General features: G+C 39.0%; 1 protein-coding gene across 1 annotated transcript in view; it reads right to left on the bottom strand.

The window, feature by feature from the left end:
• The window catches only part of CERKL (ceramide kinase like), a 129505-nt gene that overhangs the window by 63478 nt on the left and 49708 nt on the right, over nt 1–16319 (bottom strand). Inside the window, exon 2 of the mRNA XM_033229405.1 lies at nt 12334–12576. Coding sequence (XP_033085296.1) covers nt 12334–12576 — 243 coding nt within the window. The remainder of the gene's footprint in view (nt 1–12333; nt 12577–16319) is intronic.

Raw genomic sequence — 16319 nt, 5'->3', positions numbered from 1 at the left:
AATCCTGAACTCATTTCAGCAAGTTTATTTTTCTTAGTGGTTTGGCTGCCACTTTTCTGAAACTAGCTTTTATACATCATATGATTGGGCAAATGGGCAGATGCCTTGTTGTTGGGAGCCACAGTTCTTAATATGGAAGAAAGGATACACAAAGAGAAAGGAGGGACACAGGGAAGAACCTTGTAGGATTGAACAGATCCTAGCAAGATCAATATAAACTCATGATTTCTAATAAATATGTCCTAACTCCGTCGGCTGCAAGAGTCTACAAGTTATGACCTCCTAATCATTAGGAGTATATTCAGCTCCCAGATCTTGGTTTCCCAGTACTGTTCCCCACCAAAAGGAACCAGAGTTTCTTAGAGAAATGGCTGATTCCTGGGCCAGGACAAAGAAGGTGTGAGATAAACCTAGAATATTCTCTTGTGCCAAAAAGTGAGGAAATGTTGACAAATTGATGGAAACAGGTTGAAAAACCAAATTAGAGAGTTTTAAGGAGCTTCTTAAAATGTTTCACCTCTATACCTCAAAGGAAACTCAATTTCAACTGGCTTTAAGAATTATCTTTCTCCCTCCCTACACCTTCTCCTTTATTTCAGTTCCAAGCACTTAAATCCACCAGTACAAGAAATTTGAATCATCTTTCTCTTTCTCTCTCTTGACTCAGCTGATTTAATGTTATAAACATTTTAAATTTTTCTCTCATCTCCTGGGTCTGACAACTCTAAAATTGCCAGATCAATTTCAACTGTTACTTACAGACATGTTAGCAACATGAGAATGGTATCAACTGTATAATTAATATGAGCAAAGCATATGGTTTTAACTAAAAGTCAAATACAGAATATTTTGGAACCAGTCCTCAAACATATAGAACACAGATTACATAAGTATTAACTGTAAAATATTTTACTGGCACCTATCACTTTTTGAGTATTTCTATATTTGATGCCTGGTTACATACACAACCAAGGTAGGCATCATAAGGATAGCACAATCTGAATGGCATATCAAAGACAGCAACTAATAAACTTCACTGGATTTAAAATTAGATTCACTTTGCAGCAACACTACAAGCTATGGAGTATGCCTCCTAACTTTTCAAGTGTCAGGAGAGCATGGTGGGTTAAGAACATGGACAGTGGGGACAGACTGCCTGGGTTTGAATCCCAATTCCACAGCTTCATAGCTGCACGACCTTATCTGTAAAATGTAATAGTTTCTTGTCTCAGTGATGTTGTGAAAATTAACATCTGTTGGTAATGTGAAACACAGTACATTCCATGACATACCAAGAAATCATGATGATGATGGTGATAATGATGAATTCTATTAGTATAATGCCACTCTCTCTCACCCTCTCCTCTGGAAAGACAATGTTTAATCTTGGTCTCAAAGGGCTAAAGAGTTTGGGGCTATGGATTCTATAGAAGCTCAACACATAGCTGGAGAGCTATACAATAATAGTAAGAGTTACCCTTTATTGAGTACCTGCTGCTTTGCATACATTACATATTTAAGCTAGATTGGCATTATCAACCTCACTTTACAGATAGGAGACCATAGAAGACATAAATATCCCAAGTAAGTGGTAAAGCTAGGAACCAAACCCAGATTATCTACATAAAAATTATATCAGTCACAATGACTAATTGATTAATCTGAATAATGTATTTTCCATTCAAGTATAAGGAGATAACTAGAGGACCCATCCATGCTATCTAGTGTGATCATCCTTCCTACCTATCTGGTGGGACAAGGATAAGTAAGTCACCTCATTTCTGACAGATTTACTAATATCTGTGGTAAACAGTTTAAAGAGCTTCCAAATAAACATTTGTGGAGTTAGGACTTGAAAGTCTTTTGATTCTGTATGTACTACAAAATGAATTTTTTTTTATTTTTGATAAGATAGACAATTCAGAAGTATATAAAGAATTACATTATTTCCTTTTGGAAAAAAAAAAAAAAAAAACTAAAACACCACTGGTAAAAGTTGGGCATTACACTGTCTGGAGCCTACCTATTCTGCTCCGAAATTGGAGAATGGGAAAGTTCTGTTCCCTTAGGTTTCAAAGGACCCTCTCTTTTGCCAATATCAAGGGTTCACAACTAGATGGCTTTCCTTGCTAACCAAATATATCAGTTTCTCATCTACAAGTCCTTCAACCTGCATAGCCCATTGATGGACTCCTTTCCAGTATTACGACATTTTTAATATATTTGACAATAATATGCTTAGTCCCAAATCAAATATACAGCATAGTCAGTTATACCCTGCCTTTCAAGAAAACACTAGTCTAACAAAATTCACACACACACACACACACACATACACACACACACACACCAGTGTGTGTTTTTTAATTAGAAGACCTGGATAGGAATCTTGTTCTACCACTTTCTAAGCACTCTACCCAAAGCAAGTCAACCAATCTCTCAGAGTTCTGATTCCTTAGCCATCTGTGAGGATTAAAAAATATTGACCACAATAAAAGTATCGTGATAAGGATTAAATGAGTTGGTTTATAACAGAAGCAACTAGAATAATGCCTACCACGTAACAGATAAGCAGTATACTCAGTTCACCAACATTTACTGAGCTAGGCACTGTGCCAAGTGTTAGAAATTAAAAAAAAAAATTATTGAACACTTATTATATGTGAAACTGTTTCAAGTACTTAATAATCTCTGTGCTAAGAAGAGTTACAGTCTTCTTACAGTAAAAGTATCCCCTTTGTGAGCCCACAATTAGCATTAAGTGATGATGTTTTCTATCAGAGTATCAGCAGTGCCAGGAACATATAAAAGAGTAAGTGCCTGGTTTGCTCAGGTACAGTTAGTTTTGCAAAGGATCACCTGGTTTGTATCAGACCTTGAACTTCAAACTAGGTTTCGCTGGGCAAACAAGAGATGAGGGGCATTCTAGACAGAGGGAAGTCCCTAGCTCTGTCACTTAATTAGCAAGTGGGAAGGCACTGACATACAAGAGAACACAGTTTGGCATTAGATGCTATGAAGGGCCCGGGAACCTGACTACACACACAGGCTTCACTTTTGCCTATCTCTGCTCTTTCCATTGAAAAAAATAACAAAGGTATGAAACTAGTAAAAAACAGAAAATGAACATTTTTCAAAATATATAACTTTACAGCAAATGTATTTTTTCAAAAAATATAGTTAAAAATAAAAGGTGCCTTTGCTTTAAAGATGATAGACAAGGAGAAAAAAAATGGTTGATTTGAAAACTATTACCAGAATGCTTCAGCATATAGCCACTGCAAATATCCAACTACCTGCCTCAAACAACAAATATATTCATACACAATTATAATAAAATTCCTGGAGTTACATATAGTATCTGTATAAATACCACACAATTTTATTATCATTAATGATAGTCTAATGAATGCTAGGGGGCTTAATGATTTGTTGCCTAATTTAAAATATTGTGTATTTCCTATTTATTCATACTGTGAGAGTAGAACTTTATTACTTTTTACACCATTTGCTTTCAGTGACAAAAGTTATTAAGTGACAATCCATTACAGTCTCATCTAAGGATTGAGTCAATGTTTTATCTAATTCTGTAGATTTACAGAATTTGTGTTTTGCTTAGGAAATCCTGCTAAACATAAAGTCTGGTAATCTGTCATAAACCAGTGTGTTTATATGTGTTTTTAAAATTCCTTTAGGTTAACAAAAAGAAATGTCTGCCCCCCCCCCTTTTTTTTTTCATAGTGCACACCCAATTCAGGCCACGGCATTTGAGAAATCTCAATAATAGTGACAGTCATGAGGAAACATTTTTAAATATTGAGAAATTATTAACACTGACCCTAAAGGTTGCCTGCTTCAAGAATTTGGAGTTCTGAATCATCATGTTTAGAAAAGAACACTAGAGAGGGACAATTTTCAAACAAGATGATATGGATACTTAGGTGTCTGAAGTCCTTGTTTTTACAGTAGAGTCTAAATCTACTACAAATCTAAATATAGTAAATAAAGTATACTTAATAGGTATTGTATAGTAACTGATGACCTGCTGGAATGACACATCAGTTAAGGGTTCCTGCTCCAGATTCAGACAGGTACAGATTTGTTCCCAGCTCCCTCTACCACCTACCAGTTGTTTAACCTTGTTAACTGATTTTTACATTATTTAAGACTTAGTTTTTTCATTTATAAACTGAGATGATTTTTGATAATAATAAAATTCACTTAATTATACTATTTTCTAAGTCATGCATTGTTTTCATTCTTCAAACCTCACAGCAAAACTCATAAAATAATTTTATTTCCCTTCTTACATGAAAACATATTTGTAGTTCTTGATGCTATTATTATGAAGATTTAATGAGATAATTCATAAAAGTTGCTAGCAAAAAAAGGGTACATACTAAATGCTTAATAAACGTCAGCTATTATCATTAGGATTTAAATTTTATAATAATGACTTCAGTAAAGGAAGAAATGTTAACTTCTTTAACAGCATGAAAACTTAATTCAACATTTAACTGAAAATATTTAGAGAATTCTTCAGTTAGCATTTTGAATATAATCACATAATAAGATCTGACAAAGTTTATCTAAATTGTTTTCCCAAAGAAGTTTTGTTATACAAAATACAGTGAAAAGGGTTTCTTCCTAGCAAAAGAATTTGAAATATATCAGAAATAAGATGACAATGAATGTACTTCTTAACTGCTGTTCTCAGGATACTCTGTCAATGACTAAAGCAGAAATACAATTTTCTTGTGTAAGACACCAATTACTTGTTTTTAGTATAATTATGACCAATTACATGTAAAAATATATCCCTCCCTTAGAATAAAAATGCCACCAGGGCCCGTGAGAAGCCCTGGGGAAGACTGCCTGATGTTACTTATCCCAAGTATAAATAGAATGAATCATTTCTGAAGAGCTAATTGCTTTCAGCTGAAAGGGTAGAGGTTCTGAGCTAGAGCTGTTGATGGACAAAGAGAAACATTGCAGGAACCTTTGCCATGTCTGTCAACCTTTTCCAAGGATCCCATAAACCAGTCATACAGTAAAACTCTGGGAAAATAAGTGAGAACTTTACATGAATCAGGAATGGGTATTGGTTAACTTTTAACAATATTTAATAAGAATATAGCATGTTCTGTCACCTATAATTAATCCCTGGAAAGATTTCTTTGGTTAAGTGTGGCATTCAGGGTTCTACATAAGTTCATTCAATCAAACTGCGCTGCTGAGATTTTGGCTATCCATGGTTCTTGGTCCTGGCAAAATATTAGAATCCCTGGAGAGACTTTTAAAGAAAGCCCATGCCTGGAACCCACCCAGACCTGTTTTATCAGAACCTCTCAATCCTCAGACTCAGGAATAAGTCCTAAGAAGGATGAAATTCTAAGAAGTGATATTCATGTGTACATGTGTCATAACATAAATGATATCCTTTTTTGATAGCACCCTATTTATGCTTTCAATTTCTCTTTTTTGGATCATTTTTAACATACTTATGTGACATTCTCTGCTTGCTTTATTATGTGGAGGTCTTGGCAGTCTAATGATAGTTTGTTATGTCTGCAGACTCCTACAATGAATTTTTCCCACCACTACTTACAAGAGTAGAAAGGGTTCAAATGTCAAACTAACATGCTCTTGGTCCAAGATAAGTAGTAGTTTTTCCTATTCTTTTATTAAGCAAATTTTACATAATAACTATGTTTTCATACATTTATATTTTCAGTTACAATTTTGATAAAATTAGGAGTTTGGTTTAAAAAGATTTTCTTTTGTTAACAATCCTTTGAAGAGTTAAGCAGTGTCACTAGTTTTTCAGAATTTAATACAAACTAGTTTTTTTCTTTTTCTTTTTTCTAGCATGGCTGACCACAGACCTTGGATGCCAATTCTTCTTAGAAAGAAGATCAAAGTTACTGTCAAATGGACAAGCTTCTAATGGAAAACTGGGGAGAGAGAACCAGGACCTTTTGGAGTGCCCATGGGAAGAAGCTGGGGTGCAGAAAGGAAAAGCAGCTAGAGTCTGGCAGAGATCAATCCCCAAAGAACTCAAGGCCCCACCCTTATGACCCAGGGCAATGTTATTGGTGGCAATTTGGGAATTTCCCAGGGAGAGAGAACTGGGTGGCCAGCTCCTGCAGGTGTTCCCATACTCCCCTCAGACCCAAACTGAGATGGTGGTCACAATATTGCTTGTGCACCAGTGGTGGACCTCTGCTCTGCCCAGGGATTCTCCACCCTTGAATCTGTGTAGCACCACATCCCCTGCAAACAAACCCCATAACCTGTTCTGACTTTGAAAAGCCCAGGGTGCAAGCTCCCAGGGTGCTGTGGAACCTCTGAAGATCTAACCCCCAGTGCAGGTCACCTATAAGGGAGAGGGGCACAACTTGCCAAAACCCCTTTGGGACAAAGGAAAGGTGGGCACAGTACCAATCACTAAAGGGGACAACACCATGTCAAGGAATGGATATGGAGAAGGGGTCATCTCTGGCAATACCCTCCCACCCCATACACTGCTGAAGATGCACAGTGGTTCTTCCCATTGGGGGCCAGCACAGGTACTTGAAAAAAGAGTTTTTCATGTTTTTCAAGATGGCTCCACCCCTGCTGAAAGTGCGCCAATGCCACTTAGGCTTACATAAAGGGTGGGGCCCAACTCCCCATCCCTACACAGAGCAGCAGTGTCCCAGCAATGGAGGACATACAAGTCATGGAGTTGCCTGCCCTAGACTGGGGGAAGAGGCTCTGCCCCAAGACCATTTTGGTGGTTGCCTTCAGAGGGGCATATGCATAACCTACAGTCACGCTACAGCTGGGAACCAAAGGACAAAATCTTTATGAACTGAAGGTCATGAGCCCTGTGATGGGGTATGATAGAAAAGCAGATCGCATTCCTGCCAGCACTGGATGAGGAGCTAGTGCACCTCTCCCTGCCCCCCAACCAGCGACCCCAAAGGCCTCAGCACATACCAGCGCAATCTCTTCCTGCCACTCCCCTGTCAGGACAGGTGCTTCTACTGGACATCAGCCTAACTGAGGGCAAGCTGGCTCTTATTTTTTAAGTGCCACCTACTGTACTGCAGCCTGAACTGTACTATCAAATAAAAAGCCCGCTACCAGAAAGGCTTAGGGCTACTCCACAAAATAAGCTTCCTGAGACTTCTGCACCCTTAGCCCCACAAGGGGCTATGTGGATATTGGATATGTGTGTCAGCTCACATATCCAATACATTGCTACAACAAGCAGCATCTAAGAAAGCTACCACACCCATGGAATCCATAAAGAGCCTTGGCCCCCTGAAAGCACCCAGAAACAAAGTCGAATGATCACACACAACATACACCATAGTCGTACCCTCAAGGGAAAAAAAAAATGTTTAAGTCCCATCCAACCAATAGGAAATTCAAAAATAAGAAGCAACAGCTCCCTTAGATAAGAAGGAATCAGTCCAAGAACTCCAACACTACCAAAAAAGTGTCTTCATACCTCTAAAGAACTACACTAGCTCTATAGCGATGGATCCTAACCAAGTTGAAAACTTTGAAATGACAGATTAAAAAAACAAAATATGTACTGCAAGGAAACTCAGTGAGATCCAAGAGAAATTTAAAATCCATCTCAAATAAACCAGAAAACAGTGCAGGATATGAAACATGAGATAGCCATATTGATATAAAACCAAATAGAACTTTTGGAATTGAAAAACTCACTAAAGGGAACATCAAAATACACTTGGAAGCAGGCCAGGCATGGTAGCTCACACCTGTAATCACAGCACTTTGGGAGGCCAAGGTGGGTGAATCACCTGAGTTCAGGAGTTCGAGACAAGCCCAGACAACATGGCAAAACCTTGTCTCTACTAAAAATACAAAAATTAGCCAAGTGTGGTGGCATGCACCTGTAATCCCAGCTACTCCAGAAGGTGAGGCAGGAGAATCACTTGAATCCAGGAAGCAGAGATTGCAGTGAGTCGAGATCATGCCACTACACTCCAGGCTGGGCAACAGAGTGAGACTTCATCTCAAAAAAAAAAAAACAAACAAAGACAAAAAACAACAACATTTGGAAGCTTTAATAATAAACTACACCAAGCAGAAGACAAGATTTCAGAGCTTGAATACCAGCCTTTTAAATTAACCCAGTTAGACAAAAAGAAAGAATCTGAAAAATGAGCAAAGCCTTTGAGAAATATGGGATTATGTAAAGCAACCAAACCTATGACTTATTGGTATTCTTGATGGAGGAGAGGAAGAAGTAAGCAAATTGGAAAACATATTTGAGGCGATAATTCAGGAAAACTTCCCTAATCTTGCTAGAGAGGTTGACATCCAGATGCAAGAAATTCAGAAAACACTTGCAAGATACAAGATGACCATCCCCAAGGAATACAGGCCATCAGACTATGCAAGGTCAACACCAAAGAAAAAATCTGAAAGGCATCTAAAGAAAAGGGCCAAATTACCTACAAAGCAAATCCCATCAGACTAATAGATGACTTCTCAGCAGAAACCTTATAAGCAAGAGAGATCAGGGGCCTATTTTTAGCCTCCTTAAAGAAAAAAAAATCCAGCCAAGAATTTCATAATCTGCCAAACTAAGCTTCATAAATGAAGGAGAAATAAAGTCTTTCCCAGGCAAGCAAACACTAAGGGAATTTGTCACCACTACACTTGCCATACAAGAAATACTCAAAGGAGTTCTAAACATGGAAACCAAAAAACAATACTTGCTACCATATAAGCACACAAAAATACAAAGTTCAGATATCTTATAGAGCAATTATGCAATTGAGACTAGAAAGCAACTACCTAACAATACTCAAATATCAAATGTATAGGAACAAAACCTCAAATATCCATATTAACCTAGAACATAAATGGCCTAAACACCCCACTTAAAGGACACAGAGAGGCAAATTAGATTTTTTAAATGACCCAACCTTCTGCTGAACTCAAGAGACTCATCTCACATGTAATGACAACCACGGGCTCAAAGTGAAGGGATGGAGAAAGATCTAGCATGCAAATAGAAAATTTAAAAAGAACAGATGTTGCTACACTTGTATGAGAAGAAACAGACATTAAACCAACAACATCAAAAACAGACAAAGGAGGGCATTATATAATGATAAAGGGTTCAATTCAACCAGAAAATGTAACTATCCTACATAAATATGCACTCAGTGTCGGAGCACCCAGATTCATAAAACAAATACTACTAGACCTACAGAAAAAGATAGCTATACAAGAATGGTGGGGGATTTCAACACCCCACTGACAGCACTAGACAGATCACCACAGCAGAAAACTAACAAAGGTATACTCTAGACTTAAATCAGGCTCTTGACCAAATGGACCTGACAGACATCTGCAGAATATTCCACCCAACAACACAGAATATATATTTTTCACATCTGTACATGGAACATTCTCTAAAATTGACCACATAGTCATAAGTCATGTCTCAATAAGATTAAAAAAATCAAAATCATATCAAGCATTTTCTGAGGTCATGAAATAAAATTAGAAATGAAGAACAAGACGAATTCTCAAAACTACACAGATACATGTAAACTAAACAACTTGCACCTAAATTTTGAATAAACAAAATTAATGCATAAATAAAAAAAAATTGAAACACAACATACCAAAACCCCTGGGATAGGCACTTTAATGAATACCAGAATTACATGGACCTGTAATTGAAAGAAGATTCTTAAAGAAAAAACTTCTTGAGATATTAATTTTAAAAGAGAAGTCCCAGCCAGGTGCGGTAGCTAACGCCTGTAATCCCAGCACTTCGGAAGGCCGAGGCGGGCAGATTGAGCTCAGGAGTTCAAGACCCTCCTGGCCAACATTGCGAAGCCCCATCTTTACCAAATACAAAAATTAGCCAGGTGTAGTGGCAGGAGCCTGTAATCCCAGCTACTCAGGAGGCTGAGGCAGGGAGAATTGCTCAAACCCAGGAGGCGGAGGTTGCAGTGAGCCAAGATCATGCCACTGCCCTCCAGCCAGGGTGACAGAGTGAGACTCCGTCTCAAAAAAAAAAATTAAAAATTTTTTTAAAAGTTTAAAACGTGACAGTGTAACACAAGAATTGGTAGAGAGCTTTGGAGCCTCAACCATTCATTTGTGTCTGATGAAGATAGCCAAGAACTGTCTTTGTGGGGAGTAGGATAAGGAGTTGGCATCTCCTATAGGCCTCCCTGAGTCCATTTTGGCACAGAGATGGAGCAGTAATGTATCCATCAGTCTTGGTTAGGTTTCTTCACTCTCATTAGAGGATTTTAACAGTTTGTATGAGTTGATTTTAAAAGTCAATCTATTTGCTTTTAATCAGCAAAATCACTCTGTACTCCAAGATCATGCCAGAGAATGACTCCCTAAGTGCCTCCAGCTCTTATGAAAATCAAAGTTTCAAAAAGTAACATTTTCAGAGGATGGTAGACTAAAGGATATGTAGTTTATTCATCTTTGTAATTTGTCTAGATTTTAACCCTAGATCAAACCAAAACATCACTCATTAAGCTGAATAAATATTTGGACAGTGTTCTTTATTGTTGTTGTTTTCGACAAGTCCTTCTACTCCTATAAAATTGCTTTTACTGAATTGAGCTTTGTTGTGATGTCCTCTGTTTCTTACTTTCTCTTGGTTTTATGACTGAGATATATTGAGGAAGTTACCTCAGCCTAGCCCTTCATAAGCCCCATGGGAGAAGAGTTCCTCAGACCTTAAGTGCAAGAAAGAGCTTTGACTCTCTAATTAAATGACATACCCTTATTTTATAGACAAGACCACGCAAGTTTTATGTATATCTGGTCATGTTAATAAATTTACTTCCACTTAAATTATTTTCATTTTTATTTTTACTTTTTAAATCACTTGACATAAATTTGAAATAACACTGTAAAGGATTCACCATTAAAGTGTTTTTATTTAATTATACATATTCTCTATGTTTCCAAAGAGATCAACTCAACTACAGCCTCTGTGGGTTCTTGCCTTCTTGAAATAATCAAGTCTTCTTGGAAGTCCCAAAGTGGGTAGCAGGGAAGCATGAGCCACTCAGTAAGAGGGTCTTCCAATTGTAATGTAATGTCACTTCAGCTCATCTCCCATGAGCAGAACTTTATTGGCTGGCTGCCTTGGTCAACTTGGGTTCTCATGGTTTTCTTGATCAATGATGCTGGAACTGGAAATTTCTAACATCGCTCTGTGACTGCTCTTTGTCTAGCATCCATTTCTATCCTGTACCATCTAACCCTAAACTGTGCCATCAACTATAAAAGTTGCCTCTACTCTGATCTGATAGATGTGGCAAACAAGAAGAAATGAGTTAACAGAAAAGCAAGCAAGATTCATAAATCTCAGACCAAAAAAAATCAATCCTAAGATCATATTTTAACTAGATAACTTTTAGAAATCCAAATTGCATTATATTTGTACTTAGGAATTGCATTATATTTGTACTTATGAATTTTATTTAGTATGCAAAATATGAAAATGTCATTTAGAAATTTCATATACACTGAATTCATTAAGAGATATATCCTAATAAACATGTTCTCTTTTCTCTGGAAATTAACCTTTAGAAAAAGCTACTGTGAAACAGGTAATTCTCAATTACCAGAGTATAAAGCATGGCCTCTTAAGATTATTCAAAAAATTCTTATTTTCAGGCCACAGAGTACATATACACACTTGCCATCAATGTATGAGTGGAAGGAGAATACATTCTTATATAGTTCAAAAGAGACATTAATAGAAAAATAAATATGCTTTTAAAAACAACTCTTAGGTGAACTAAATTATTTAAGTATTTTATTTCAGATTATTGAAGCTTCTTCATGAAAACAGTCATTCAAGAGTTACTCCCTAATTCATTCTATGAAGCCAGTATTACCCTGATGCCAAAGTCAAACAGTATAGAAAAACTACAGAATAAGTTTTATGAATATTGATGCAAACATCCTCAACAAAATATTAACAAACCAAATTCAATAGCATCTTTAAAAGATTATACACCATGGCCATGGGGGCGTTATTCCTGTAATGCAAGGATGGTTAAACATATGAAAATCAATTAACATAAGATACCATATTAGCAGGATGTAGGGGAAAATATGATTATCTCAATTCATGTCGAAAAAGTATTCAACAAATTTCAACCCTTTCTCATGACAAAAACACACAAAAACTAGGAACAGAAGGAAACTACCTCAACATCACTAAAAGTTGTTTTTATTCAAAACATGTCTAGATTAATCATCTCTATCAAGGAAACTGGGCTGATTAAAAAAATTCCCATAAGAAGTACTTACCTGCCAATATTTTCTTGAACTGCCTAAACCATATGTCACAGTGGTCTTCACTTAAATTAATAAGATCAAGTGTAGAATTCTTTAGTTTATTTTGTTCCTTTTTCAAGCAGATGAAGAGTGTGATACCTAATAAAGTACCACTTCTCTGCTGTTTAACAGACCAACGCCGTTTCAGTTTCACAGAGAATATGTCTTTGAGTTCAATAAATTCTTCTTTACATAGCAAGTCATACTTAGAATCACCTGAAAAAAAAATTAAAATTTCCAGTTAAAACCACTGTGTCTCATAGAGGGGAACAAGAGACACTGGGGCTTACCAGAAGGTAGAAAGTGGGTGAAGGGAGAGGATCAAGAAAAATAAATAACAGGTGCTAGGCTTAATACCTGGGTGATGAAATAATCTGTACAACAAACCCTCATGACACAAATGTACCTATATAACAAACCTGCATACGTACTCCTGAACCTAAAAGTTAAAAAATAAAATGAATTTTTTATTCATTTTATTTTGAAAGAAAAAAAATTTGTGCCTGTATCTAAATAATAGTTAAAAACAAAAAAACTTTTCATTTGTAATTTTATGGATTGCCCTTTATGCCAGTCCCTACATGAGAAGGAAAGGGGATGAAAACAAAAATGGGGTTTATTTTGTCAATAATCAGATTAAAAATAGAATGGAAGAGAGACCCTGCCACACAGGCCTACAACATTCAACATCCGAGGATAGTCAATATATGAAGAATTCCAAGAACATAAACAAAGCGACATTTTAGTAACAAATTGGTTTCACACAAGGAGCTCTTTGGTACTAAGGATAAAGTAAAGTAACAGAAAAAATAGAATTCACTGACAGAAGTGACTTTATGACAAATTGTTGAAGGCATCCTTAACGAAAAGGAAATATACATTCCCATTACTGTAACACACACAGAGGAGCAGAAGTACTTGCGAGTAGGAAACATTATAAACTCTGTCAATCAAGGAGGAGATAGCACCCTGAATTTATCTGTAATCAGACTTAAAAAAAAACAGTGGCATAAAATTTTCATGACTTTTAACGTGGGGTTTTACCTTTCACCTAAAACTACAAAAGCACACAAGATATGTAAAACAGTAGTTTTCAGACACTGGACATCAGGTAACACAGGGCAGTGAAGCCAAAGAGGAGGAAGACAAAGTGAACCCTATGACTGCCCCAACCTATTGCCTGCAGAGAGTCTCCAGGTCACAGGGCAGATATGGGAATCCTGGGGGCCTGGTGGTCTCCCTGAGTTAAGGAAAATTGGGAGTTCAGGAAGACTAAGGGAATTAGAGTTCACTGTGCAATTTACTACAGAAGAGAAGCCTGAACAGTGAACACTGTAGATTTGCAGAGGTCCCCTTGAGACTTCAGCTGAAAGTATTGATCAGCAGATGTGCGAAGCCAGGTAAGAACTACTAGAAGAAATAACAGAACAATGCTTAGAGATGACACAGGTGTTTCTACCAGCCGAAGTGGAAAAACATGGAAATTCATATGATGTTATGGTAAGTATTTAGAAGAGTATGGGTCCTTAGTGAGCTGACTAAAGACTGCTGTGATTCCACCTAACAAAGCTTAAAAGCAAGCCTCTCAAAAGGATGTCACTTTTTCCCAGGTAACTACATCCTAGAACAATGCCCAAAAAAAATTTACAGAAATAAAAAAAATTCAGCAATTCTGCACGGTAAAATTCACAGTATCACTCATCTAATCCAAAATCACTAGACATGCAAAGCAGCAGCAAACATATGAACCAAAATAGGAGAAAAAGTAATCAATAGAAACACATGCAGAAACGACTCGAGTGCTAAAAGTAACAGAAAGCAGAGACCCTCTCTCAGCTTTTTAATCCTTGAAGTATGAACAATGTTATCCTCCGATTGGAGTGAGGATGTTCATATGCTCACTAAGAAGTTCCTTGCCTGCATTCTCAGGGGCATTTTTGGCCTCTCCCAACTATTCTGCAAGCTATAGTCTGATTGCTCACGAAGTATACATATCACTAAAAACAAAGAAAGAATGGAAGGAATGAAAGAAGACAGAAGGCAAGTAAGAGGAAATAAAAATAAAGGAAGAGTGAGAAAGAAAGAGAGCAAAAGAGGAAAAGACAAGGAAAAGCAAGACAGAGAGAAGGGGACACACAGAGAGGAGGGGAGACAGGAAGGAAAGAGGGAAAGAAAGGAAAGGAAAAACGGGAAGAAAAGGAAGGAAGGAAGAAAAGGAAGGAAGAAAAGGAAGGAAGGAAGAAAAGGGAGGAAGGAAGAAAAGGAGGAAGGAAGAAAAGGGAGGAAGGGAGGGAGGGGAGGGAGGGAAGGAGGAGGGAGGAAGACAGGGAAGAAGGAAGACGGGGGGAAGACAGGGAGGGAAGGGGGAGGGGATCAGAGAGGGAGGGGGATGGTTCGGGTGAGGGAGAGGAGGGAGAGCAGGGGGGAGGGAGAGGAGAGGGGAGGAAGAAGAGGGGGGAGGAGGAAGAAGAGGGGGGAGGAGGAAGAGGAGGGGGAGGAGGAGGGGGAGGAGGGGGAGGGAGAGAGAGAGGGGGGAGGGAGGAGGAGAGAGGAGGGGGAGGGAGAGGAGGGGGAGGGAGGAGGAGGAGGGAGGGGGAGGGAGAGGAGAGAGAGGAGGGGGGAGGGAGGGAAGACAGGGAGGAAGACAGGAGGGAAGGGGGAGGGGATCAGAGAGGGAGGGGGATGGTTCGGGTGAGGGAGAGGAGGGAGAGCAGGGGGGAGGGAGAGGAGAGGGGAGGAAGAGGAGGGGGAGGAGGAAGAGGAGGGGGAGGATGGGGAGAAGGAAGAGGAGGGGGAGGGAGAGGAGGGGGGAGGGAGAGGAGAGGAGGAGGAGGAGAGGAGGAGGAGAGAGGAGGAGGAGAGAGGAGGAGGAGGGAGAGGAGGGGGAGGGAGAAGAGGGGGAGGGAGAAGAGGGGGAGGGGGGGGAGGGAGAGGAGAGAGAGGAGGGGGGAGGGAGGAGAGAGAGGAGGGGGGAGGGAGAGGAGAGAGAGGAGGGGGAGGGAGAGGAGAGGAGAGGGGAGGGAGAGGAGAGAGAGGAGGGGGGAGGGAGAGGAGGAGAGGAGGGGGGAGGGAGAGGAGAGAGGAGGGGGAGGGAGAGGAGAGAGAGGAGGGGGAGGGAGAGAATGGGGAAGGGGGAGGGAGAGAATGGGGAAGGGGGAGGGAGAGAGAGAGAGAGGGGGGAGGGAGAGGAGAGAGGAGGGGGAGGGAGAGGAGAGAGGAGGGGGAGGGAGAAGGATGGGGAAGGGGGAGGGGCAGGAGGAGGGAGAAGGGGAGGGGGAGGGAAGAGGCAATGGAAAGACCTTTTCTCAATTATTGTGGTGGTGGGATAGGGTAACACTAAATATTTTTTAGGTCTTTTGTTTCTTAGAAGGCTCAAGTTTCAGTTCTTCTCCTGTTCCATTTCTAGAGTCACCTAGTGACCTAAAACTCAACAGTGGAGTAAAAGTATTTTAGTGAAATGCTCTGTGTGTCTTTATAAAATGAATGCTTTGCCCGGTCCCGGTCAGTAAATACTAATTGATTTTCCCCCATCAGTAAGACTGACTTTTCTCTACAACAGCAGTTCCGAAACTCTTCAGTCTCAGGCCCTTCTGTGCACCCTTAAAGACTGAGGGCCACAAATAACTTTGGTTTATGTCAGTTATATCTATCTATTCTTACTGTATTCAAAATTAAAACCAAGCATTTTTAAAGGACAAAAATGCAAAGCACAAAGCACACACTCCATTAGGGCAAGGCTATCACCACATATCCCATAGCCTCTGGAAAACTCCACCGTATCCTTGGAGAGAAGACAAGTGAAAGACATTCTTAGCAATATTATAAAAACAGTTGTGACCCCTCACCAACCCTGAGAGCCCCTGGACCGCACTTTGAAAATGCTACTTTAACACGTTTTACATTGTTTGTTCCTCTTGATCATATTATGAAGTTATAGCCTTTTACATATTCAACATTCC

The sequence above is a fragment of the Trachypithecus francoisi genome, unplaced genomic scaffold (assembly GCF_009764315.1).
Source record: "Trachypithecus francoisi isolate TF-2019V2 unplaced genomic scaffold, Tfra_2.0 Lachesis_group13, whole genome shotgun sequence".
NCBI lineage: Eukaryota > Metazoa > Chordata > Mammalia > Primates > Cercopithecidae > Trachypithecus > Trachypithecus francoisi.
Note: the sequence above shows the minus strand (reverse complement) of the source record. Positions and strands in the feature narration are given on the sequence as shown.